The following is a 25020-nucleotide window of genomic DNA, read 5'->3' as shown; positions in this document are numbered from 1 at the left end:
ATTTCCGAGAGATGAAGAGACCACTGATTATTTCCTATTCGTTTTAAAATGACGAAATCTGTTGGTGATGAATTTATTTATTTTTTTAAAAAAAAAGACTCTTGCTTGTAGTATACAAAACTAAAAGCAACAGTACGATGACACTTGTTGGTGACCGAGGAAAGTGAACAGACAAATAAACAGACGCATGCATATAGATAATAAACTGTGTAATCTCAAAAAAAGAAAAAAGAATAGACGCATGCATGAGAAATGAGCATGCTGTTATTACCTGTTGATTTTTTTTGAGCTAGCTGCAACAGGAACACTATATGATGATACAATAAGTTGTGTGTAATGACTGTGCTGGCCGGTGGGCAGGGCAGGCCTCTATGTGGCTGCGTGTCCTACATACTCCGACACGTAGATTTCTTCTTTCTTTTTTTACTCTTTATTTGGCGAAAAAAAGTAGTAAAAGAGGAAAGTGAAAGTAGTACTAGGACCACTTCACATGACCAGAGGCAAAAAGAATATTAATATTAGGTCGGTGGGCGTCACAAGGCATGCATGTACAATACGAGGTATAATTATATTTTAAAATAAGACTTTCTCAGAAAAAAATAAAAATGATCCAAAACCTATACATGCATGTTGTGTTGAACAAGATGGCAATGCGGAATCAGATCCAGATCAGCGTGGTTGTTGCACTCAGGGATGCAGGTTATATATATTTTGGATCATTGGGTCGATAAAATAAACTAGAATGACAATCTGCATAACTAGTTCGGGAGAAGAAATATGCTATTATAATTAAATACTATGCACGCAGCATCAGCAGGCCAGGCTAGCAACTTGCAATGAGAGCAAGGCATATATTTGGAGGATCCAACCAAGACACTTCGCTCTTTTCGCTTGCTTAGGGCCTGTTCGGATTCAATGGAAAGAGAAAGAGAAAGTGCAAAACTTTTACTCTTTTGCACTTTTTTTGCACTTTTGGATCCAAACACCCCAAAGTGCAAAAGGGCAAATGCTACCGTAATTTTGCTAATTATGGATTAATTAGGCTTAATAGATTCGTCTCGTCATTTAGTCCTCATCTATATAATTAGTTTTTTAATTAAACTATATTTAATACTTCTAATTAGCGTCCAAACATCTGATGTGACAGGAGCAAAAATTTTGCCATTTGCCTTTGGATCCGAACAGCACCTTATTGGCCGTCTGCTGCTGCATGCACGCCATGTTTTCACGCTTGCATTGCATCCAACAGCTTCTTCAATTCCACGATTCAAACTTACTTCAAAAAATCGACGATCAACTTGGCCCGATCCACTGAACAGCTATCGACTGGGCCTTGGAGGACTAGCGCACCACCAACCACCACAACCGGACGGCCCAGCCCAACTTGGACGCGCCTCCTAGCCGGTGGCAGCCGGTCCCACACATGCGCGTCACCTGGCCCCACCGAAATTCGAACGATTTCAAATCTCCCTCTCCCTCGGGCTCCCCATTCCGTCCGCGGCTTTCCGCTTCTTCCCCAATCCAACTCCAAATCCGATCCCCCCGCTCCTCCTCTTCAAACCCTAGATCGATCGATCCATCCATCCATCCATCCGTCAGCCATGTCCGCGCGAGGGGTGCGCCCAGGGATGCTGCGCCACAAGGAGAACAACCCGGCGGACGCGCAGGCCGGCAAGCGCCAGCGCACCGCCACCGGGGCCGGGAGGCAGCCGCTCTCCGCAGCCGCACAGCCGCCGCCGCGGCCGCCACCTGAGGAGGAGCCCATGGTCTTCGTGGGCAGGGAGGACGTCGAGGCCCTTCTCAACGAGAAGATGAAGGGCAAGAACAAGATGGACTACAAGGTGACTCACACTCCATCCGCCTTCTTATTCTCTCTCATCCTGCGCTCCCATTCCTGGATGTTGTGCTGGGCTTAGAACCAATGCTAGTTCATCTGGATGTTCGGTTACCCTTCGAGAGGCTGCCTACATCCTTGCGCTCGCCTATGTGCCCGCCCTTAAATTCCAGGCATGTTGTTTTTTGAGGTGATTTCAGGCATGTTGTTTCGCTAGTCAGCTGCGAATGGTATGCGTCTACTCGCTGTACATTTGTTTCGCTACTCTTGCATACTTCTCACCTGTTAACCACTTGTGGCTTGCCGTCCTTATACATGCCCTTAGCTCGTTGAGTTGTTGTACCAGTAACCTGTCATGTCAGCTCTCAGCTGGTGCTCTCAACCATTAAAAAACATAGATTTCAAACATCAAAAGAAATTACAAAAGTATATTTGTGCTACGGATAAGCTTCTCTCCATCATACTGACGAAACTTCCACCTAAACCAGCTGCTACAACCTTTGCAATGTTTGCTTAGGTGACTTCTGATTTTACCATTTTATGACTTCCTGCCCTTGACAATTTGATTTTCTGTATGCTGATACCCTGTGCCTCCATTGCTCCCCAAATTTGCTGTGCAGGGAAAGAGCGAGCAGATGATGGAATACATCAAGAAGCTGCGGGCCTGCATAAAATGGTTGCTTGAGAGAGAGGATGCAAACCTCATTGAAATTGGGAACATTAGTGCCCGGCTTGAGGCTGAAGGGAAAGAACACTCCGAGACAGGTACCAACCCTTTCAAGTTGACGCATCATGGGTAGTTCCTTTTTCTATATATATGTTCTACTGACCGAGATTTTATTGCATCATCTAGTGGCTGAGTTGAAGAATTCTATTGATGAAGCAAGATCAATAAATGAGGAGCTTCAGAAACAGTACACATCTCTACAAGAGACTCTGAAGAAGGTCGAGACTGAGAAAATGGTGGGTGGCATGTGCTTGTGGCTTTATGTTATCTTACTACTGCTGTGACGTTCCGTGCTCAAGAGGTTTATTAAAATGCAGGATGCTCTAAGGGCTCTAGAAGAGGAAAAGGATGCAAGGATTTCTGTTGAATCAGTGAAGAATGAGCTTTTGGAAGATCTCAAAAGAAACAAGTTGGAGGAAAAACGCCTTAACGACCAGGTATAAGCTAACATTTTTTGTGAATGCACCCCTATCATTCCAAAAATAAACTTGTTTTGAAACATACTGACGCATTTATCATTTGCTATTGTTTGTGCTTTGCATGTTTATTGTTTTCTTTAGATTAAGATGCTTCAGGACACAAACAAAAGGCTTCAAGAATATAACACCAGTTTGCAGCAATATAATAGCAATCTCCAAGCAGATGCAACAAAGAATGCCGAAACAATAGCAAAGCTGCAAAAAGAGAAGAATACGATGGTGGAGACAATGAATGGTCTGAAGGATCATGCTAACTCAGTAAAAATGCAGCTTGATTTGGCAAAGGTAAAATCTTAGTTGCATCCTATCAGTATGCCGTTTGCTTGATCCCTGTCCATACTTTTCTTATTCAGTGTATACACAATGATCCTGATGTCTTAATAATGTTGTGTCCTTCTAGTCTTTGCAAAATGAAGCTGCAAAACAAAAGAATGATTTATTGAAAGAAGTTGAAGGTCTTAGAATGGAGCTTCAGCGTGTCCGGGAGGACCGTGACAATAAATCTGCCGAAGTAGATTCTTTGATGGCTGAGATAGGAACATACAAAGAAATGACAGGAAAAACTGCCATGGAGTTAGATGGTGCGATGACACGTACAACTGCACTCGAGGTATGAGTGTGTCCAGATGCTTTGATTCCTATCTGCATAGACAAAATTGGCTAACATGTTCTTAATGAAATAGGAAACCTGTTCATCCCAAAGAGAGACAATAAAGACATTGGAAATTAAGCTTGCAGCTGCCAGCGAAAGGCTAAAGGTGAGGACATGCCTATTTCTTCATTCTAAATGCTGTGTGCTAATACTGTTTTATATTAAGTATTACATGATTATCTCTTTGTTTATATTCAAGTGCTTGCATTGGGTAAGGAAAAAATGCATAGATGTTTAATACCTTGAACCTTGTTTCAACTATACAGATGTCTGATTTGACGGCCTTGGAAACCATGACTGAGTATGAGAATCAAAAGAAAATGTTGGAGAGTCTTCAGTCACGCCTAGAAGAAGCTGAGCAACAAATTCTAGATGGAGAAAAATTAAGAAAGAAGCTACATAATACGATCCTCGTAAGGACACTTGAACTTCCAAAACTCCAGTATATATATGTTATTTACCTATTCTTAAAATTATTTCTTTCCAGGAGCTGAAAGGAAACATCAGGGTATTCTGTAGAGTAAGGCCTCTGCTACCAAATGAGTCAGGAGCTGTCTCATATCCAAAGAGTGGAGAAAACATGGGCCGTGGTATTGAGTTGATGCATAATGGTAAAGCCGTCTACAGTCATTTTTTATCACTTTGATACACTGTTTTTGCATATTCATTTTGGACTGATTGTGTTTCTCATTGTTTTTCAGCTCAAGCATATTCATTTACTTTTGATAAAGTATTTGATCATTCGGCATCACAAGAGCACGTGTTCATCGAAATATCTCAACTAGTGCAAAGCGCCCTGGATGGCTATAAGGTACAATCTTTGGATGACTATAAGTGAGATTACCTTTATTGGCTCTAGAAACAGTTTTTCCCTCTTTTTCTCTAACTTCTAGTTTTCTTGGAATGGAATTGTCACATGTTAAATCATTCAGGTATGCATATTTGCCTATGGGCAAACTGGTTCTGGTAAAACATATACAATGATGGGTAATCCAGAGTTAGATGATCAGAAAGGAATGATACCAAGATCCCTGGAACAAATTTTCCAAGCTAGCCAGACACTTAATTCACAGGGTTGGAAATATAAGATGCAGGTGCGTCCTTGCAAATTTATTTATTTAATTGAACTAACTGGTGGACCAAGTTTTCTGTAATTGTCATCTTTTTTTTAAACGGCTGGCATTACTGCCAAGGCATATATTGATAGTGAGGAGTTGTAACTGTCATCATGATGTTCTTTAAACTTTTAGGCCTCAATGTTGGAGATATACAATGAGACTATACGCGACTTGCTTGCTGCGAATCGCATGGCTGCTCAAGATGGTGGTTCTTCAAAGTACACTATCAAGCATGATGCCAATGGCAACACTCATGTGTCGGATCTCACGGTTGTTGACGTAACTAGTATCAGTGAAGTTTCTTCTCTGCTTAGGCGGGCTGCTCAGAGCAGGTAACACACTTATTATTTTCTGATTTTTCCCCATACGTATTTGCTTGTAAGAGTATAAAATAGGAAAGTACTACTGATCATGAATGTTTGTTACTTTATTCGGTTATCATTATTTTTGGCAGCACATGTATGTAATATATATATATATATATGTGTATATATATATATATATATGCAGCTATGTAAATAAAGAAGCCAGTACATTATATTGCGTTGACTGTCATTATGACTAGACTTGAATAGTCACAGGGTCATTTTTTTGTCTTCAGAGTTCAGGCCTGTCACTTGTTTGATATCCAAGATTTGATTACGATCAACTCTCAAATTTAAGAACTACAGTACTGCTTCATGTTTTCTAACCCAAAAAAGAACATAAATCTTGATAAAGCACACAATCAGTTCTGTTTTAAGCCCTTCACAAGATACTACTGTATACTTCATATAATTCTTTCATTAGGGCACTGATGTTAATTTTGTAGCCTTCTCTGGTGGTATCTGCATCTCTGTAACTGTGTAACCAAACTTATCTTTGAATTTCATGGTTGGCAATTGGAGATCATCAGGATGAGTTGGTTTGGTATGTTGTACCTGAAGCTGTTATTTATTCATTTTGTTTTCAGATCAGTTGGGAGAACACAAATGAATGAGGAATCATCCAGAAGTCACTGTGTTTTCACTCTTCGAATCTTTGGTGTAAACGAGGTATGGTCTAATTTTCTTTTGCTGTTGATTGGTGGACTGTTTTTCCATTATAACTGACTGTTTTTATCTGCAGGGAACGGATCAACAAGTTCAAGGAGTGCTCAATCTTATAGATCTAGCTGGCAGCGAGCGCCTCAACAAAAGTGGTGCCACTGGTGACCGGCTGAAAGAGACTCAGGTAATTTGCTATCCAGCCCCTTCGCATTCTTTGCGTTTGAAGCTATATTCCGTAATAATGCAAAGTCATTGATCTGCTTGGGACAAAAGGCTAAGTTGTTGTTGCATTGATCTGCTCTTAGGCTATCAATAAAAGCTTGTCATGCTTAAGCGATGTGATCTTCTCAATTGCAAAGAAAGAGGAACACGTTCCATTTAGGAACTCAAAGTTAACGTATCTGCTCCAGGTAATTTCCCATTTCTCATAAACTTGCACTCTTGTTCTGATGCATAGGTATAGCGAAAGTATCAACTGACATTTTATTTTCCTTGCCACACAGCCATGCCTTGGAGGGGATTCGAAGACGCTGATGTTTGTGAATCTGTCTCCTGAAGTGTCTTCCACTGGAGAGTCTATTTGCTCGTTGCGGTTTGCTGCAAGGGTGAACTCTTGTGAGATTGGGATCCCTCGGCGACAAACTCAGATGCGGAGCTCGCAATGATGAAACGGGGTGAAGGGGGTGCCTGTGGATCGCCAAGATCCATCTGCCGATGGACCATCGGCGGTGTATGTTTATGTTGCTTGGGTTGATTTACTGATGCAATTGATCATTTGCGTCCTGTGATAGGTGTTGGGTTCATTTGAGTTGTGGTTTGGTGATTGTGCTAACGGCCGGCCTCTTTAATCTTAGGAACTCATTTGTACAAACTTGTATGTTGACATGTGGTAAATCATTTTCTTGATTTGGCGTTGTAAACCACTGATTCTGGTACAGGCTCTGGATTTGCAAATTCTGACGATATTAGGGTTTACATTATGAATTGAATCCGGAGAGCTGGTGCTATGCTACGCCATTTTCGCCATGAGCTCCTGGAGGATGACCTTTGTCTCCGCGTAGCGGTCGCTGATCTTGGTGTCGTCCTTGGCGGTGACGGCCTGCTGCAGGGTCTCGAAGCTGTCGAAGAGGCGGTTGGCGAGGTCGACGAAGGGTGCCTTGTCGTCGGCGGCGGTGATGAGCTTGTCGAAGTCGTAGTACATGAAGGTGGACTTGAGGCGGAGGTACTTGTTGACGTAGTTGGAGGCCTCCTTGCCGAGCAGGTCCTCCAGCGCGAGCAGGTCGAAGGCCGTGCTGCGCAGGCGGTACGCGTGCGCCGCGAAGCTGGGGCCGATGTCCGCCATGAAGATGCCGTTCTTGAGGAAGGAGCGCGTCCCCGTCTCCGGGTTGTTGATCTCCTCTGCGATGGTGTGTCCCCTCTGAGTCTAGCTGCAAGTAAATGAGCAGTGAATTGAACGGCGGGGCGGGGCTTACTGTTGAGGATCTTGGGCACGGGCAAGGGGAACTCGGTGAGCCACCACCCGTTGTTGGCCGGCTCGTCCTCGTCGGCGGCCGCGCGGGCGGCATCAGGCTGCCGGAGCAGGACGGCCGTTGCAGCGGCGAGGCCGAGGTGGAGGGAGGCTGATCTCCTGGACGCCTGGCACGTCACCGGCGTTGCTCGGCTTGGCCGGCTGCTCCCGGACCCGGACCCGGAGAAGGCACGGCCGCAGCTGGTAGCAGCCGCTGGTGGTGCGTTGAGGCCTGTGAGGTAAGTGGCGGCCATGGGGAGCGTGGGAGTGGATAGCACTATAGCAGGCGGCGCGGGCGGCACGAGGAAGAAAAGGAAGCGGCGGCCGTTTTCACTCCGCTGCTCCTGGATATGGATCGGATGGCAGGAAACGAGGTCCACACCAACCGCCCGCTGCTCGCAGTCGCGGGATGGGTTGGGTGGATGAGGCACTCTTGGATGGACTGTGCGCTGGGCTCTACGGGCCGTAGATTCTTAATTTGGATGAGTTTTTTTTTAAAAGGGATAAAAAATAAAATTGGAAAAGGGGTGCCAGTTGGGAATATTTTGAAAAATAGGTATCTCCCGCCCGATCATCCAGCGTGGGGTCGGGGACCTCCCGCCCATCCAGCGGGCGGGAGGTTCCCCAAGGGACTCTTCGCAAATAAAAAATTTCGCGAAGAGGTCCCTGCGGGGGCATCCCGCCCATCCAAAGGGCGGGATGAAGCAGAGGTTTTGTGTCCTTTGCCAACAGATACTGCACGTACTCGCAAAAGGTCTGGATCAGCGGTGAATTCCTTTTCTAAATGGATTGAGAATGAACCCAAGGAGAAGTGGGCGTTAATTTACGATACCGATGGTGCAAGGTACGGCATAATGACCACCAACTTCGCCGAGGTGATGCTACAGATGATGCTAGCCCCAGTTCTGCTGAAGCTGGCCCTACAGGTGATGCTACAGATGAAAGATTTCCGGTTGCATCAAGGAGTGGGAGACGTCGCCGATCGAGTGCTAGTACGTCATCAGGCATCATTTAGTTGTAATTTTATTTGAACGTTGTTTGCTCATGTGTAATATTTGCCGCGTTGAGATTGTATCAGACCTGAATGTGTATTTGTAATATTTGCCGTATTGACTAAAGACAAAATATTTGGATTCATGTATTTGTAATATTTGTAATGTTTGTTATCATATTATTTTATTTTTAATGGCTTCATGTATTGTACTATCGTAATATTTGGATTCTACGTTGCAAAACGTTATCGTTTAACCATCTTCGTACGAGTTTTAGATACCGTAATCTTCTTCGTAAAATTGAATTAAAATTTTATATGCATACATAAGAGTATGGCGAATAAATCTTGTATTTGAAAAAAGTCTAAATTTTAAATAGTTTGTGAAACATAAATTCTAAGAAAATATAACAAAAATCATAACCAGGAGACCTCCCGCCCACTGGCTGGGCGGGGTGCCTCCCGCCCACTGGCCGGGCGGGACGGCTACTTCAGTGACCTCTTCGCGAATAAGAAACTTTTCTTATTCGCTAAGAGGCCCTCGGGAGGGGGGCGGGAGGTCCCCGGCCCCACGCCTCCCGCCCGATCAAAGGCGGGAGGTACCCATTTTCCTAATTTTTCCGATCTGGCTCCCTTTTTCGAATTTTAAATTTTTTTATCTTTTTTTTAAAAAACTCAATTTGGATTTGGTGGATATCTGGGCTGTACGATGGCAACTGAGCTCTGGTCCAAACACAAACCGGAAAAGCACACCACTGACTGACAAAGTAGGGCGAAAAGATGATAATCCATGGTGTAGGATGAATATTTGATCTGGCCAGTTCGTCGCTTACTGATCCATGTACTTTTCTCCTCCTGACCAGTGGGAGTTAGTAAGAAGGAAATGAATGCGGCTTGCCGTTTCCTTGTGCCCATTTACTGCGGTGCTTCTCCCAGAGGAGATTGCAGCGGAGGTGGAGCATTCCTTGAGAGCAACGAGGGGAGGGGCAGTGGCTGGCAGGTCTCGAGCGTTAATGGCGGCAGCTGCCGACCACCTCTATCTCGTTCCCGTCGCTAGCAAGCATCACATGGCGATGGTGGAGCGAGCGAGCAGCCATCGCTCGATCTGGAGCGTCCACTTGCGGCACCGGACGGCCTCGTGCTCCCGTACAATACCAAGAAAGCATCGCTGTCCGTCCACACCTCCGCTCTCTCTGCCGCTCACCTCGTCGGGAGCGGTCACGGGCACTAGAAGAGATTCGAGAGAGCGTCGGCCATGCCGGGCTGCTACGTGGGCAAGGCCACCAAGATCTTCCTCGCTCTCCTCGCCGTCCTCGCCGTCGTCGGCGTCGTCCTCGCCTTCCGCGCCGTCCTCCACCGCGCCGCCAAGTCCGGCCCCAGCTCCGCCACCGGGACGGCGTGCGAAGCCGCCGACGGGTGCCAGCCCGTTCTGCCCGGGCCCGCCGTCGCGCAGCCCGCCACCGCCGCTCGCCCGCCGCCCACGCCCACGACGGCGCAAAATCCCCCCTTTCCCTCCCCGGACACCGCCTGGCAGCCGCCACCGCCTGTGCCCGTCACCCCTCTGCAGCCGCCGCCGTCGTCGCCGATGCTGGTGCCCCCTCCACAGCTGCCGCCGCCGGCAGCAATCGTGCCACCCCCGCTGGCATTTCCGTCGCCGCCGCTTCCGCCGGCAGAGATCGCGACGCCCCCAGCGGCATCAGCGACACCGCCGCCTCCCGCCGACCTGCTGCCGCAACCACCGGCCTTGCCGTCGCCTGCGCCGCCGGCTGCCCCAGAGGCGCCGAGCCCGATGGCGTCTTGATGCTTTGATGCCGCTGATTCTTGACTGGCAGAGCAGGTTAGAGCTGCACGGATTTGTTAGAGGAGGGGTAACGTTGATGTACTGCCGATTCAATTTGTCCCAGAATTCGGTTTCAATCTGTCTTGCTGGATTGAACTTTCATCATCTCCATCAGGATCTCGCAGAATCATTCTGCATCTTTCTTGTTCAATTTCTTCTGTTGTTTACGGCTTATATTGTGAAAACTCAAGTTTGCTGATCTGTTCATAATTCTGCAATCCTGTACAAAAGTTCAGCTTTTGATACAAATCAGTGGTCTTGACATCTGCATGTCGATTGAATTGAAATGAATTGGCCATGGAGTTGGTCATGGACTGATGCAAACGTGGATGACCTTGACCTGTTGACCACCTGGGATCTTGGTTCGACTTGGAGATTCCTCCTCCACAGATCGCCCCTGCTGAACACCACTGCACCTCCTCTTGCAAGAAAAAAAAAACACAAACACACAAAAGAATGTACTGTATTTGGTACATGTGCCAGTGATTTTGGTACTAGCAGAGGTAGTTCTGGGGAATTGTGCAAGCTATATGATCAGTATTCAGTCCAAGGTTCTTTTTCATCCAGTGGCATGTACAGTCTGCAACCTTTTTCCATCCTTGCTGGAGGCCTCAAGTGAATGGTAGCCATCCCATTCTACCTTTGTGAAACAGCAGACCATCACCATTTCCCTGAAAAAGGCACTTCTAGGTCCAGTCCTGAACCTGTAGTGTGTTTAACAGCACTTCAAATCGTCAGGATGGTCTGATTTCTGTACCCTCTTAATGCGATTAGGATTCGGGGAAACAAACCTACCGCTACATCATGCGTACAGTTATGCAAGACTCATACTCTTGTCTCATGCCCTTGTGGAAAATGATGAATGGAAACAAAGTGAGCAGTCAGGGATGCCCAGCTAAGATCCTCTGTATGGAATCAGGATGAGGATTTCTTTTACACCTCCAGATCTCCATTATATTCCAACAGATATAAACAGATCTGCCCGTCAGAAAAACTACAACATTATGATTTCCTGTTTGTCGACACATCAGGAGTGCATAGTTTCATTTCTTCAGGCACATACTGTCTCTCTGCTTGTCTTTCAGGAGTTCAGTCCGGAAGACTCGGGTAGAAACAGAGCAAAAATAAAAAAAGAGCAAAATTCAGCAATGCCAACTGCCCCTGCAAGGGCACATGTAAACCGAACTGCATTGGAAGAAAGAATGAGGTCTGAGGATAGCTTTTTATTGGATCAATGGTTACAATGAATGCGTACACTAATCATTACATTATGTGATAATTAATTAATCATCTGCAAAATGAAATGACGCGTGGCCGGGTCTCTCAGATCAGATGGCCAAGGCCAAGGTCATCCCAACGGCGAGAGCCATGCCAGCCTTGGCTCCGAGCACGCCAATGCTGGCGGCGTCGGACGACTTCGGGGCCGGCGCCGCCGTGGGCGTCGAGACGGTGGGCAGCCCGTCGGTGGACGGCACGGACGAAGGCTCCGGTGCCGCCATTGCAGGGGCCGGGGTAGGGGCGACGCTCCTCTTGTGGCGGGGCTTGCCACCCTTGCCGGGCGCGGGCGCGGTGACCGCGGCCGCGGCGACGGTGACCTCGAGCTTCATGCCGGCGGCGCAGTGGCCGGGGACGCTGCAGATGAAGTAGCGCTTGCCCGGGGCGGCGAGCTTGACGATGGTGGCGCCGCCGGTGTAGGATTTTACGGGGTTGGCGCCGGAGCAGGCGTCGTAACCGGCCTTGGTGACCTCGGTGATGTCGTGCGACGCGGCGTACTTGAACGCTGTAGTACAGTACATACAGAGGTCAGGTCAGGAACATCGATGAGTGAGTTGGAGAAGACAGGAGAGGAGATGTCGGGAATCTTACACATGGTGTCCCCCTGGACGAAGGCCTGCTGGGCGGACCAGGCGTTGTAGCTGGTGCCGCTGCGTCCCAGGCGCCGCTGCCTCCCACTGGGTGGTCCACCGCGGCGGCGAGCTGCACCGCCAGAGCGGCCACGGCCACGGCGGCGACGATCATGGCCTGGGGCGCCGTTGCCATGTCGACCTCTGCGCTCGGCCTGCCTGCAGATTTAACGAGCCGGTCGACGGTGCAAGAATGTTCTTGAGCAAAGTTACAGTGACGATGCTGCAATGCACGATTGAGCTTGCTGTTGCGGACAGTGGGGTGGCAAGCATGGCTTTATATGGAGCAGGAATTGCTGAAGGCCATGGACAGCACGAAAAAAAAGAAATTGACGCGCAGGCGGGCAAGGGTTGACGATGACGGCCGCGTCCTCTGCTAGCTTGCGCTGCTGCCGGGGTTGGTGAACCGGGGGACGGACGCGGCAACTGTTTTGACCACCGCTACGCTACCGGCTAGCTGTTAACTTGTCCACAGGATGACAGGAAAGCTGCCTCGATTGCCGCCGGCCATGTGCACCACCAAATCAAGCCGCCTTCCCAGAACCCAGCCCACTCCTCACTTGCTCCAGGGACTAACCGACGGCAAGTACATAAACTACTTATTTGTTTAAAAAAAGTACATAAAGTGACTTACTTACTAGTATACAAGGGAAACGGGACTTTCAACGATTAATTTTATCATTCTTCAAAAGAGTTCTACCTGTATTACAGCCAGTTATCTCTTATTTTGATCTAAATTCTACGGTTAATTACCGGATCTCATTCTGCATCTAATCTCTTTTGCTTTCTTTTTTTGGCAATGACCTTCCCCACCACTTTTTACCCCTTGTCTCATCCTATTTCACCGTTCCACTAGTTTCTGTCAACTCTTTCTGCTGCTCCTCATCGCCATGTTGGCCTACTAGAATGATGCTTATGTCCTGAATTTTCCTACTGGCAATCCTCCACCACCTTAGCCAGTGATACCTCACCCAACTCAACAGCTATCTTTGCCACCAGGCCAACCTTCCTCTCTCGTCATTCTCAAATATTCATAACTCACAAAATCCACAGCCTCGAATCCCAAATAATAATAGACTTTTGCTTTTAATTTCTTTATTGAGATTGTGTACTCATTCCTCTATTATTTGCGATTAACTTGTGAGCTGGAAATACTGTAAAACGGCTGTGTGCGGTTGCAGAGGCTAGAAACTTATTCCATTTTCTAAGGGAAAAAAGATCTATAACCCACGATTATGATTTAGCTTACCTCTATCAAAATAGTAGTTGCATTGAACACAGAAAACATTGGCATTACAAAAACCAAACCAGAAATTATCGATCTTTTGCTAACACAGTAAGGCTTTGTATTGCAAACGACCATGTCAATTTTCATTTACAGACAAATAGACATTGTAGCTTATATATATGATTTGTGTATCTTGTCGCATGGAATTCAACCGTAAATAGTTACACGTTAGTGAAAATGGCCAGCGGATTAAAGAAGCTGGATACATACATGAAAGGACGACTTTAGTCAATTTCTTATGATTTAGTCCATGACAGCAAGGAATCCTTATGCGCCCTCAATCGTGTAGATTTAACTAGGATGCATTTCCCTACGGTTGCACAAGCTTGTTGGTGTCATCCTCATCACAGCTCGGTCAATGAGTGGATGTACAGATCTCCAAGCAGATGATCGAAAAGCAAGAAAGTTTGCTATTATTTGATCACAAATAATACCAAATAGTTAATATATTTATTCGATCTCAACAGTGACAACAACACATACACTAATCATCGTCATGTATAATAAACATAATACAATCGAACTGAATACATGCTGGTTGCCAAAGCCGCCAAAAGAAGGGGAAAAGGAAAGAAGATCCGTAAACTTCTCAGCAACAACTGTCGGTGCGACGCAGAATATAATAATAATGAATTATTTCTGCCAAAAAAAATCGTGCGTGTCACGACGCTCACATGGCCAACGCCATGGCGACGCCCACGGCGAGCCCCACGACAGCCTTGCCTCCGAGCATTCCAGCAATGGTGGCCGCGTCCGACGACCTGGGCGCCGGCGCCGCAGTGGGCGTGGACACCTCGGTGGAAGAAGGCTCCGGTGCCGCCACTGCAGGGGCCGGGGTCGGGGCGCCGCTCCTCTTGTGGTGGGGCTTGCCGCCCTTGCCGGGCGCGGGCGCGGTGACCGCGGCCGCGGCGACGGTGACCTCGAGCTTCATGCCGGCGGCGCAGTGGCCGGTCACGCTGCAGATGAAGTAGCGCTTGCCCGGGGCGGTGAGCTTGACGGCGGCGCTGCCGCCGGTGTAGGACTTGACGGGGTTGGCGCCGGAGCAGGCGTCGTAGTCGGCCTTGTTGACCTCGGTGACGTCGTGGGACGGCGCGAACTTGAATGCTGCAGCAGGCACAAATCATATACTTGTAAGCATGCATCATTTGCAGATTTTGAGGTGGGACTGAATGAATAATGGAGATGGATGGTTATTCTTACACACGGTGTCGCCCTGCTTGAAGGTCTGCTTGGCGGCCCAGGCGTTGTAGCTGGTGCCGCTGGCGTCCCAGCTGCCGCTGCCTCCCACCGGATGGTCAGCCGCGGCGGCGAGCTGCGGCACGGCCAGGGCGGCGGCCACGGCCGCGACGGCGAGGAAGGCTCTGGCCATTGCCATCTCTGATCTTGCTAGGCGTACGTTGAGCAGTCGAGAGCTTTGCAATGCAGTAGTGGGATCGCGTGTGCTAGCACTAGCAGCTGCCAGCTGCCAATGGAGATGGGAGCTGCAGCCTGCAGGTGTTGTTGCTTGCGCTGGCTCCTGCACACTGGGTGGCCTGGCTTATATAGATAGACAGATCGATGGAACTTGCAGCGAACTGATGAACTGATGGAAGGTGGTGGTCGTCAGAGCCTACGCCTGATGGAACGAACCTGGCAATACTGTAGTGAGAGACAGATCATGCAGGCCATGTGTATGGTTGACGGCCGGGGTTGGTGGCCGAACAGACAGGCAGACGCGGCAATTCTTTTGACCTGACCTGATTGCAACCCAACTCATGCAACTGCTCGCCGATGGACCGTTGGCATGGCACACGAGATGACAAGCAATGTCCGTGGTTCCTTTCTCTGCTTGCTTCCTTGCACACAACGAAGGAACTGAAGCTAATAAGATTGATGGCCACCATGTGCCTATGTAGTGCTAGTATAATAGTGCAGTGCAGACCAGCAAACCAAGAGTGATTATCAAACAATTAATGATTAATCATCATATCGTCGTCGGTTGGCTGGGCATATTTAAATGTTTGTTTACAGGCCTCCACGTTAGTTTGGAGGACTTGCATTGGGAGACCCAAAAAGTCGTGTTCATGGCTTCCACGAACTGGCTAGCTACAAAACCACCTTTTTTGCTAACACCGGCAGTCTGGTAGAAGAATAATGTTGCTTTAATTTAATTAGATCGCCGTTTGTTAGGCGCGCGCGTTTACATGGATCCGAATGGAAGCCTAATCACATCTTTGGAAATTAATTAATCGATCAATAATAAGAAAGGAAACTCATCAATATATACTAACGTACTAGTCATCAGTCCATGTCTGTATGCTTTGACACGTTCAACTGTTTGATACATACATTCTATAAGTTATACAGACGCATGCCTATTCTTCTTCTAAAGACCACCACCATGCATGTCTGCACTTCAACTTTTGGCAAAATCATATCTATATCTATATCTAATCGGGATAACATATTGGTAATTGATGTTGTAATGAAGCCTCAGTTTGTCATCCACCGTATGGAAAGGGTGGTAAAGAGTCTAAAAATTTAGCCGAAAATTTATAACAATTGGGTAAAGAAGGGTTAAACTCATATTTTTAAGCTAAAGACGGTTAAGGGCTGAGTCGGATTTTAATGGAGGTATTAAGGCCATAATCCATTATCACCTAAAGACGGATATTTTTAAGCTAAAGACGGTTAAGCCTATTTGGATGTGCTAGTATCTATTGGCACTCATATCTTTGCTAATTCTTTTAAGTTTTAGCTAAAATTTAGATCACCCCATTAGCACTCCTCGAACACTTTACCTCTATCTACAGGCTGCTATGAATCGAATATTTGTGTTTTGTTTATGTGCATGTGGCCGTGGTTGTAATAAGCTAGGATAGCTACATGCTCGGGGCAGCAATATGCAAGCAACTTACCATGTGCTTTGCCCTGCCTTTCAGGAGACTCGTCACGGGCACAGCTTGCAAGCACGTAGCTTTGCACCGCAACAATAATCTGAGCCTAGCTAGTAGCACTGTTTTTGTACCGTTAGTTGCTTCCTAACACCACCGTTGACCCAGGCCATGACGAATTGTTTGGCTGATGTTGAAGGACCGTAGCAATCAAAAGGATTGCATCTTCTCACTCCTTACCTTTTTGTTTGGTTTGTCAAATGTAATAGTTTTATCTATCTTTAAATGTAACACTACAAACTGTTAACATTGTATTATTCTCCTTCTTATATGAATGAGCAGTACACCTGCTCCCTTTATTTAATAAACAATTTGATCTATATGTTATTGTCACCCAGTCCCTCGTAACAAGCACACATGATTAGCTTAAGAATGAGAAGTTGGTTCATCCCACTAAAATTCGGTCCATTTCACTGAGGATGAAATGGTTTCTCAAACCAAAATACCCTTCTTGTCACAACTCAGCCAGGTAGGATGAAATAGTTTCTCAAACTAAAACACCCCCTTTTATCATAACTCACACTACTACATAACCCTTTAACGGTTCCGATTGGGAAATATTATTTGTCCCGGTTTTTCAACCGGGACCGTGAATCCAGGACTAAAAATTCCAGCCTAGCAATCCTGACTAAAGGGTGTGCAAGCTCAAAAAAAAGAAAATTAGCAACCACCACTAACCTTGTAGCCTGCAGGACTTCAACCCAAGATCTCTTACCTCACGTATAGCTTTCTTACCACCCCACCTGCACAACAGGTATAACTCTTTATATGATGTTTTTCTTTTAGACTAACTTGCAGAGGATCTTTACCGGAATTTACCAGGACTAAAGGTCCCTCCCGCCTCCTATCCAGCCTTCATTAGTTCTGGCCCAAAATCGGTCAGGACTAATGAGGAAGACCGATGCGTGGTTCTGTAGTAGTAGTAGTGTCAGCCATGTCAGATGAAATGGTTTCCAAACTAAAACATCTCCTTGCTGTCGCGATTCAGCCTGCAGGGATGTACAATGGATCATGAACACAACCCTTCGCCGCCCATCTCTGGAGTGGTGAGAGGGTCACACCCGCCAGAGCATAGAGTTGAGGACCAGGTTAACTTGCAACCATATCATGAATCTTAACACAAATAATCATGAATATAGGATGAGTAGTGTTTCTTTTCTCTCTCTCTCTCTCTCTCTCTAGTTTTTCAGGTGCAAAAGGATCGGGCTCATCCCCATGGTCTAAGAAGTAATCCCTGCACCTTCTTCTTCCTGGCATGAAACCCATTCCATCCAATTATCAGTCAGATTATTTTCAGGTGATGAACTCTCAGAATCACCTTGAACGCCTAAGGCGATGTGAGCCCAGCCCATCCTAACCTTAACAAATGTATTAGGGCCGACAGGTGATGAACTCTCAGTTTTTCTTTGGGCCGAATCTATTGGACCAGTTTGCAAGCCCAGTTGATTAACAGGCTTCCGGCATGCCAAAAAAACGGTGGTGTTCATGTGAATGACTAGATTCGTCAATCGTCATGATGAAATCGATCGATCGCCACTTGTTTTCGATCCTTTTGCCACAAACCAATGAATGAATGAATTAAACATCCATCCTGATGTTTCGAAATACAATGCCAATTAAGGACGACGTACAACATGAACCACCGCACGCACTTGAATGAGGAACAAAATTAAAGTGAAGAGGAAGGTGAAGAATCGAATGAAAAGAAAATCTCAGCATGCAGCAACCAGCCGGACGATGAGATGGATCAGTCGACGTAGATGGCGCATGTGTCCCTGATCTCTCCGTCTGCGCCGGTGCGCACGCCGATCCTGCCCATGTTGATCATGGAGGCGGCGAAGTCGGCGAAGAAGGTGTCGAGGTACGAGTCGTTGGTCATGAGCTGCACGTAGGCGAAGGAGAGGCTGTCCTCCAGCAGCGCCGCGTCGGACCCCAGCAGCGCCGTGCCGTTGGCCACGGACTTGTAGAAGTCCAGGTCGAACCTGTTGGGCGACACCGGGTCCAGCGGCTGCACGCTCGCCACGTTCCCCGGCGGGCACGCCGCCGTCAGGTTCTTGGCGTACGCCGGGTCCATGGCCGGGTCCTGGTCGCCGGCGCCGCTGCTGTTGTACAGCCGCTTCGAGAAGGAGGGGCAGTGCGCCGCGCCGATGGTGTGCGCGGCCGACAGGACGATCATGTCCTTGGCGCTCAGGTTCTGGGCGGCGAAGTACTGGGTCAGCACGGTCACGTTGCCGTCGGCGGGCGGCAGGAACCGCTCCGCGTCCTCCTTGCGGGACACGTTGCCGTCGCGCCGCCCGGTCTCCACCTGGTACGCGGGGCCCTGGGTGAAGTTGACGGCGTCGCGCGCCGCCATGGCCAGGAGGTCGGCGCAGGAGACCACGAGCGGGCACGCGGCCTCCACCTTGGCCTTCACGGCCTCGATGGCCTCGTACCCGCGCACCGTCGAGTTGGGGTCGGCGTCGCGCTGGGCGGTGCCGTTGTGCGACTTGAGCAGCAGGGTGGCGTCGCAGCCGGCGCCGAAGCAGTCGTGGAAGTGCAGACGGAGAAGACCCGCCGGGAGAGTCATGTCGGCGGCGAACATGGCCAACAGCTCCTCGCGCACCAGGTCCTCGACGCCCGGGCAGGTCGCGTTGTAGTACCCGTACTGCAGCTGCGCCGCCGTGCTCGTCAGGGTCGCCGACGCCGCCGCGACCACCAGGAGGAGCACCAACAATGATAGGCGGGAGGCCATGGCCGTGGCAAGCTAGCTAGAGATTGATGGATCGCTTTTCCTTTGGATGATGATGACGACGACGGCGAGGTGCAACGTACTTATAGGCTTTTGCCTGCCTTTTTGTTTTGTTTAATTGGAACCGGGGATGGGAAGAGAATGTTCGTCGTTCGTCTCTGCGCGCGGTGGCCGCAGCAGCCGTTGACCTTGCTCTTGCTGGATTGGATATGTGCGCAGTTCATGGTCGGCATGACCGGACGCCACCATGGTCCATGGACATGCATGCCACTCCTTCTGACCAGGTGCGTCGTGCCCAACAAACGGCGACGGCGGAGCTGGAGGTGGGGGATGAATTGAACCAAACCAGTTCTGAAATACTCGCTAGTTGCCACAATACTTTTATGAAGGAATTAGACATTATTAGTGTGCACAGCAGCAAGATTCTACAGGAAATGTTTTGCTATGCTGGATAATGGTTTCCATGTTCGTTCTCTTCTTTCCCACCAGACAATTAATAATGGTTTGATCGAATTGTGTGTTCCATTCCATTCCTTGCATGCTTCTCCAAATAAAGAGAACCTGAATTTCTCGATCGGCAAGCTAAGGTGTTCTTGGTCAGTTAATCTAGTATTTGCTGTACATACATGCTGCTGCTGTCCGGAAACGAAGAGTTTAGCTCATTTGACTTGTTTTATTTGTCTTGTAAGTGTTTCAAACATTCAATACACACTTACAACGCGTGCTGAGTGAGGGCTTTGAGGCACAGCCATCATCTCTACTAGTCTAGTACTACCTCCGTCCAGAATATAACTATTTTAAATTTTTTCAAGTCAAATATTTTAAATTCTAACAGTAGACGGTAAAAAATTATAAAAATTGATAACATAAAAATAATATTAGTTTATTTATAATGAAACCAACTATCATAATATGTAATTTTTCTATTTGAAAGTAATTATTTATAGAGATATTATTGGTTAAAAATAAAATATTTGATTTTGACTAAGTCAAAAGGTTATTATATTTTAGAACGAAGCCAGTACTTGACTTTTCAGCGTCCCGGCATAGGATTTTCTATATCTTGCGCTAGCTGTCACAGCTAGCTGTACAGGATTATGCGGAATTAGATGCATGAGTTGCGCAGTTAATCTAGATTCGGGAACATAGTTTCAGTTCTTAAGGGACGAGACAATCATCGTTATTCCAAATTTTCAACCATCATTTCTCATATATATAATCTTGGAATTATTCTGAAGTGCCGGCCCCTCTTTCATTATTCTGTCTACTAATATAATGCACTATTGTCCTTTCCTTGGATACCTTTCCTCCAAGCAAGCAGCTGAGACTTTGAAGCTGCATTAATAACCCTGTCTTTGAATCTATATATGCAGTTTGCCTGCCTTTAGTACAAGTTCCGCGCGCTGAACTCACTCCAAGTATCAGTAGTTCAAAAGCTCCAGGCTAAGGGGGTGTACGAGGCTAAACTTTAGCCCTATCATATCATAGAGTATTAAATAAAGTCTAATTATAAAATTAATTGTAAAATCTTGCTAATTCACGAGACGAATCTAATAAAGTATATTAATTCATAATTAGCGGATGATTACTGTAGCATCATCGTTACAAGTTATGGATTAATTAGGCTCATTAAATTTGTCTCGCGAATTAGCATCCATCTGTGAAAAAATTTTATAAATTTTTTTATTTAATACTCTTAAATAGTAAGATTCTTGTTTGATTTGATGGAGCTAAAGTTTAGTCTTTCGGAATCAAACAGCGTGTAAAGGATAGATTGAGCACTGCATATAATCGTAACGACAAGACAATCAGGGACGGGGATGCATGTATTCACGAATCAAGATGCACACGTTACATAATGGGACTTGCCCAAATTCACAATCAGAAATCTTGAAAAGCAAATTCCATACAAAATTAATCATGGAAACCATTAAACCAAGCTCCGTTCTACGGCATCGTGGGAAACATGGCTACACCACTTGGTTCAGTGGTTCTGCCAGTCACCTTTGGGACGAAGGACAACTACCACACGGAGTACATTAAGTTCGAGGTGGCTGACTTCAAGTCGTCATACCACGCCATCCTCGGCAGACCAGCATTGGCCAAATTTATGGCCGTGCCTCACTACGTCTACTTACTACTCAAGATGCTAGGCAAGGCATGCGTGCTCACGTTTCGTGGTGACTTGAAGAAGTCATACGACTGTAACCAAAAGGCGATCAAGTACGCCGCGACATCACGCGTGCCAGAATCTTCTGCTGAAGTCTTTGCGGCCGCGCAAAGGCTCACCGACTTAGAGATGGAAATCTCCAACCAGCGGCCATCAAGAAGGAGGTAGCAAAACTACTCGCGGCTAGTTTCATTAAAGAAATCTACCACCTGAGTGGTTAGCCAACCCTATACTAGTCTTGAAAAAGAATAATAATAAATGGAGGCTGTGTGTGGATTACACTGATCTCAACAAACACTGCTTGAAGGATCCCTTCGCGCTACCACGCATCGACCAAGTCATCAACTCTACGGCTGGCTGCATCCTGCTCTCTTTCCTCGACTGCTACTCGGGTTACCACTAGATTGCTCTCAAGGAAGAAGACTAGATCAAGACAGCATTCTTCACCCCTTTGGAGCATATGCCTACACAACCATATCCTTCGAGTTGAAGAATGTAGGAGCCACCTATCAGTGGGCCATCCAATTATACCTTGCTGATCAGCTACATTGCAATGTTGAAGCCTACATAGATGACATGGTCATCAATACCAGAGCCACGATGAGTTCATCCCTGATGTCGAGGAAACCTTTTCAACAGCTTACGCAAGTTTTGATGGAAGCTTAACCCAACCAAGTGCGTCTTCGGCGTTCCACAAGGAAAACTACTCGGTTTCATCGTTAGTCACCGAGGAATTGAAGCAAACCCGGAGAAGATCACCACCATTACAGACATAGATGCTCCATAGACGATCAAGGATCTCCAGAAGCTCACAGGCTACATGGCGGCTCTAAACATATTTATCTCGGGACTTAGAGAACGGGGTTTACCCTTCTTCAAATTGCTCAAACACCACGACAAGTTCCAGTGGACCGAGAAGGCGAAGCAGGCGCTGGAAGATCTCAAACATTATTTGCAATCGCCCCCATCATAACGACTCCACAACCAGGCAAGAACTTGTTACTTTACATGGCGCAACTACTCACGTCGTCAGCACGACAATCATGGTGGAACGCAAAGAGAAAGGCCATGCCTTCGGTGTGCAGCGGCCCCATCTACTTCATCAGGCAGCAGAGTGTGAATACACCTATCTTGCCTGACATCTTGAGTAGCAGGTAGACATAATGGGGTACGGCCATGAATTTGGCTAGTGCTGACCTGCCAAGAATGGCATGGTATGATGAGTCGAAATCCGGCACCTCAAACTTGATATACTCGGTGCGGTAGTTGTCTTCTATCCCAAAGGTGACTGGCAGGACCACTGACCCGAGTGGTGTAGCCACGTTACCCGGGACGATGCTGTAGAAAGGAGCTTTGCTGGGAGTGAGCATCTTGAAGATATCCAGTCCCATCTTCTTGAGAGTACTTGCGAAAAGCAGGTTGAGGCCGCTCCCGCCATCGATGAGTACTCGGGTTAATTGTGAGCTCGCCACAACAGGGTCTAGAACGAGCGGGAATTTTCCTGGCTCGGAGAAGCTGGTCCATTGATCATCCCTGGAGAAGGAGATTGGGACCTCGCTGTATCTCAGAGGCCTTGTTGTGGCTGGCTCCACAGAGAGTATTTCATGCAGGGTTAGCTTCTGCGCGCGCTTGGAGGGGAATCCGCCGTCTCCACCGAAGATGACGTTGACGACATTCTTCGGATCCTGGAAGTCTTGAGCCCCCCGAGTTATCACCTCCTTCTTCGTCATCCTCCTTGTCCTTTCGCTTTCCTGCTTGGGGGAGGGGTGGTGCATTGAATGATTTTCAAATGGTGACGCACTCGAAGAGCGTATGCTGCGACTTTAGGTGTATCGGGCATTGTTTATGCATGCCTTACTCGTAGTCCGAGTGGTTGTTCCCTGACTTTTTGTCACGCGGATTGCGTTCGACAGCCGCGACTTCATGGTCTGGCTTGCACTTTTAGATCTTCCCTGAGTGGTTCCGCTGGCTTTTGTCGAAGTGGTCGTTGCCATTGCCTTGCTTGTTGTGGTTACGCTTGGGGAAGCGGCCATTTTCCTCATCCTCCTAGTCAGCCCACCGTGCCATCATGTCACGCAGCTCCACGGCAGTAGTCGGGCGGTTGCACCCGAAGTCGTGGTACGTGTTCTTCGAGAAGAGGCTGTGCTGGAAGCAACGGATGATGTCCTCATCGGTGATGTTGGTGATGGTGTCGCGCATCTCGAAGAAACACCATGTGTATGAACTCAGGATCTCGTTCATCTCCTTCTTCACTTGGGACAAATCGTGGCGAGTGCCCACCCTGATCATGGATCCCTGGAAGTTGTAGATGAAGGCTCGCTTGAGATCCTCCCATGAGTTGATGGAGTTTGGTTTGAGGCTTTCAAGCCATGTGAGTGGCACGGACTCCAGAGCCACCGGGAAGTAGAGAGCTTTTGTAGAGTTGGATCCTCCTAAAATTTCAATGGCGATGGAGTAGCAACTAATCCACTGGCGCGAGTCCTGCTTACCATCATACTTGGGGATTCCAACTGGTTTGAAGTCCTTGGGTAGGACTTGTCGGTGATGCTGGTGGTGAAGGCGGGGAAGTGGTCGTTGTCGTTGTCGTAGTACCTGCCGGTACGGTCCCTTCTCCTCGATTCAATAACAAGCCGCGTGTCGCGGCCCTTGTTAATTTTTTGCCTGAGGTCGACCGTGGGAGCATCATGGAGGTTGGCCTCTATTGGATCTTAGCCGTGGTGCCTTGCCCCACGCCGGTTGCGAGAGGGTTGTTGTACTTCTTGTTCATTGTTGCCACGCGCGGACGGGTGGCCCTCATTGCGCTGGCGGTTGTCGTTCCTTCGACTCCCATGGCCTCCTTCAGGGGTGCGACTGACCAGCGCGGTATCACCATGGTGCTCAGATCTCGAGAGCTGATTCTGAGTGGAGGACACTAGATGTTGCCCATCGAGTTGCACGAGCGCACGCTGGGTCAAGTACTGCAGCCTTTGTATTTGAGGATTAGATGGGAGTTGTTGAGGTAGTAGTGCTGCTTCTGCTATGGCGCCAATCGGTGTACGGTACTCATGATCCGCGACTGCTGCAAAAGTGTTGTTGAGATCCCTTAGTTCGCGGGTGCAATTCTGCGCGTTGTGCCTGCGTTGAGCACGCTTGGCATTCTTTGCCCGCCGGATCCTTCGGTGCTCCTCATCTTCATCTTGGGGAGCGTCAACTGTGGGCTCGTCGACTGAGACGTCCGCGAGTTGTTCATTGTCGTACTGGGTGCCCAGCTCGTCTTCCTCCGCGTTGCGAAGGGAGGCGATGCAAACTTGACGATCCGGCGAGTGGTTAGCCCTAAGGCTGTACTCAAGTAGCTCTGTGTTACTTTCTCCTTCTTTCGCGATAGGAGAGAGAGGTCTACCCTCTTGGAAGGGTAGTTCCTGTGTGAAGGCCACAAGACGGGATTCGTAATCGAGTAGTTCGGATGGCTCAAAGCCCTTCCAGTACACGAAATGTCGTTGCAGTATTGATGTGATGGTTAAACCCAGAAGGCTGCCCGAAACCATTAAGGTGTAGTCGTCGGTTTGCGAATGGTTTTCAAGGGTGGGGGCCGCCCAACGATTGGTGGCTCCCTAGTCTCCGAGTCCTTTTCGGATACGGCTTGAAGGTATAGTACTACATGGGGAGTACTCTTCGTTGGAGTCTGAGTACATGTTGAAAACGGGGGCCTCCCGACAAGCGGTGGCACCCACGTCCTTGATCCTGAGTAGCAAATCCAAATCCTCCTCCAAGTTGTAGAGGGATTGAGATTGTGAGGTATTTTCAAATCGGTTTGAATCCGATCCGAATAGATCTGGTGCATC

General features: G+C 47.8%; 6 protein-coding genes and 1 pseudogene across 6 annotated transcripts; 3 read left to right on the top strand and 4 right to left on the bottom strand.

Moving 5' to 3' along the window:
- The first annotated feature begins 1601 nt into the window (after positions 1-1601).
- On the top strand, positions 1602-6744 carry LOC112882891 (kinesin-like protein KIN-14N). Its single transcript, XM_025948084.1, is given in 17 exon segments — positions 1602-1841; positions 2455-2599; positions 2688-2797; positions 2879-2998; positions 3122-3325; positions 3441-3650; positions 3724-3798; positions 3959-4105; positions 4180-4303; positions 4394-4503; positions 4625-4786; positions 4943-5142; positions 5763-5844; positions 5918-6022; positions 6144-6248; positions 6342-6470; positions 6472-6744. Coding segments are annotated over 17 exon segments (2313 nt in total). The 3' UTR covers positions 6517-6744.
- Positions 6718-7672, bottom strand: LOC112882892 (photosynthetic NDH subunit of lumenal location 3, chloroplastic). The gene is made up of 2 exons (XM_025948085.1): positions 7311-7672; positions 6718-7236 (listed from the first exon to the last, which is right to left on the bottom strand). The coding sequence occupies exons 1-2, from the start codon at positions 7597-7599 to the stop codon at positions 6848-6850; spliced, it is 678 nt and encodes a 225-aa protein (XP_025803870.1). The 5' UTR covers positions 7600-7672; the 3' UTR covers positions 6718-6847.
- Positions 7673-9316: 1644 nt separating this feature from the next.
- On the top strand, positions 9317-10386 carry LOC112882833 (proline-rich receptor-like protein kinase PERK2). The gene has a single exon (XM_025947991.1). The coding sequence runs from the start codon at positions 9592-9594 to the stop codon at positions 10135-10137; it is 546 nt and encodes a 181-aa protein (XP_025803776.1). The 5' UTR covers positions 9317-9591; the 3' UTR covers positions 10138-10386.
- Positions 10387-11366: 980 nt separating this feature from the next.
- On the bottom strand, positions 11367-12458 carry LOC112882510 (annotated as a pseudogene).
- Positions 12459-13796: 1338 nt separating this feature from the next.
- On the bottom strand, positions 13797-15113 carry LOC112882385 (mavicyanin-like). Its single transcript, XM_025947433.1, has 2 exons — positions 14569-15113; positions 13797-14472 (listed from the first exon to the last, which is right to left on the bottom strand). The coding sequence occupies exons 1-2, from the start codon at positions 14741-14743 to the stop codon at positions 14039-14041; spliced, it is 609 nt and encodes a 202-aa protein (XP_025803218.1). The 5' UTR covers positions 14744-15113; the 3' UTR covers positions 13797-14038.
- Positions 15114-17851: 2738 nt separating this feature from the next.
- On the bottom strand, positions 17852-19068 carry LOC112882566 (peroxidase 1-like). The gene has a single exon (XM_025947646.1). The coding sequence runs from the start codon at positions 19030-19032 to the stop codon at positions 18049-18051; it is 984 nt and encodes a 327-aa protein (XP_025803431.1). The 5' UTR covers positions 19033-19068; the 3' UTR covers positions 17852-18048.
- Positions 19069-20995: 1927 nt separating this feature from the next.
- On the top strand, positions 20996-21367 carry LOC112879941. Its single transcript, XM_025944384.1, has one exon. It carries the CDS (start codon positions 20996-20998, stop codon positions 21365-21367), a length of 372 nt encoding a protein of 123 aa, XP_025800169.1.
- Positions 21368-25020: the final 3653 nt, after the last annotated feature.

The sequence above is a fragment of the Panicum hallii genome, chromosome 2 (assembly GCF_002211085.1).
Source record: "Panicum hallii strain FIL2 chromosome 2, PHallii_v3.1, whole genome shotgun sequence".
In the NCBI taxonomy this organism is placed as follows: Eukaryota; Viridiplantae; Streptophyta; class Magnoliopsida; order Poales; family Poaceae; genus Panicum; species Panicum hallii.
The sequence above is the reverse complement of the archived record's forward strand: the minus strand, read 5'-3'. Positions and strand labels throughout refer to the sequence as shown.

Bases quoted from the DNA above. Each gene is read 5' to 3' on its own strand.
- LOC112882892 (XM_025948085.1), bottom strand. From the start codon at position 7,599: ATGGCCGCCACTTACCTCACAGGCCTCAACGCACCACCAGCGGCTGCT. The intron at 7,237-7,310 runs GTAAGCCCCGCC...ACACCATCGCAG, and splicing joins CGTGCCCAAGATCCTCAACA to AGGAGATCAACAACCCGGAG.
- LOC112882833 (XM_025947991.1), top strand. From the start codon at position 9,592: ATGCCGGGCTGCTACGTGGGCAAGGCCACCAAGATCTTCCTCGCTCTC.
- LOC112882385 (XM_025947433.1), bottom strand. From the start codon at position 14,743: ATGGCAATGGCCAGAGCCTTCCTCGCCGTCGCGGCCGTGGCCGCCGCC. The intron at 14,473-14,568 runs GTAAGAATAACC...TGCCTGCTGCAG, and splicing joins CAAGCAGGGCGACACCGTGT to CATTCAAGTTCGCGCCGTCC.
- LOC112882566 (XM_025947646.1), bottom strand. From the start codon at position 19,032: ATGGCCTCCCGCCTATCATTGTTGGTGCTCCTCCTGGTGGTCGCGGCG.
- LOC112879941 (XM_025944384.1), top strand. From the start codon at position 20,996: ATGGCTACACCACTTGGTTCAGTGGTTCTGCCAGTCACCTTTGGGACG.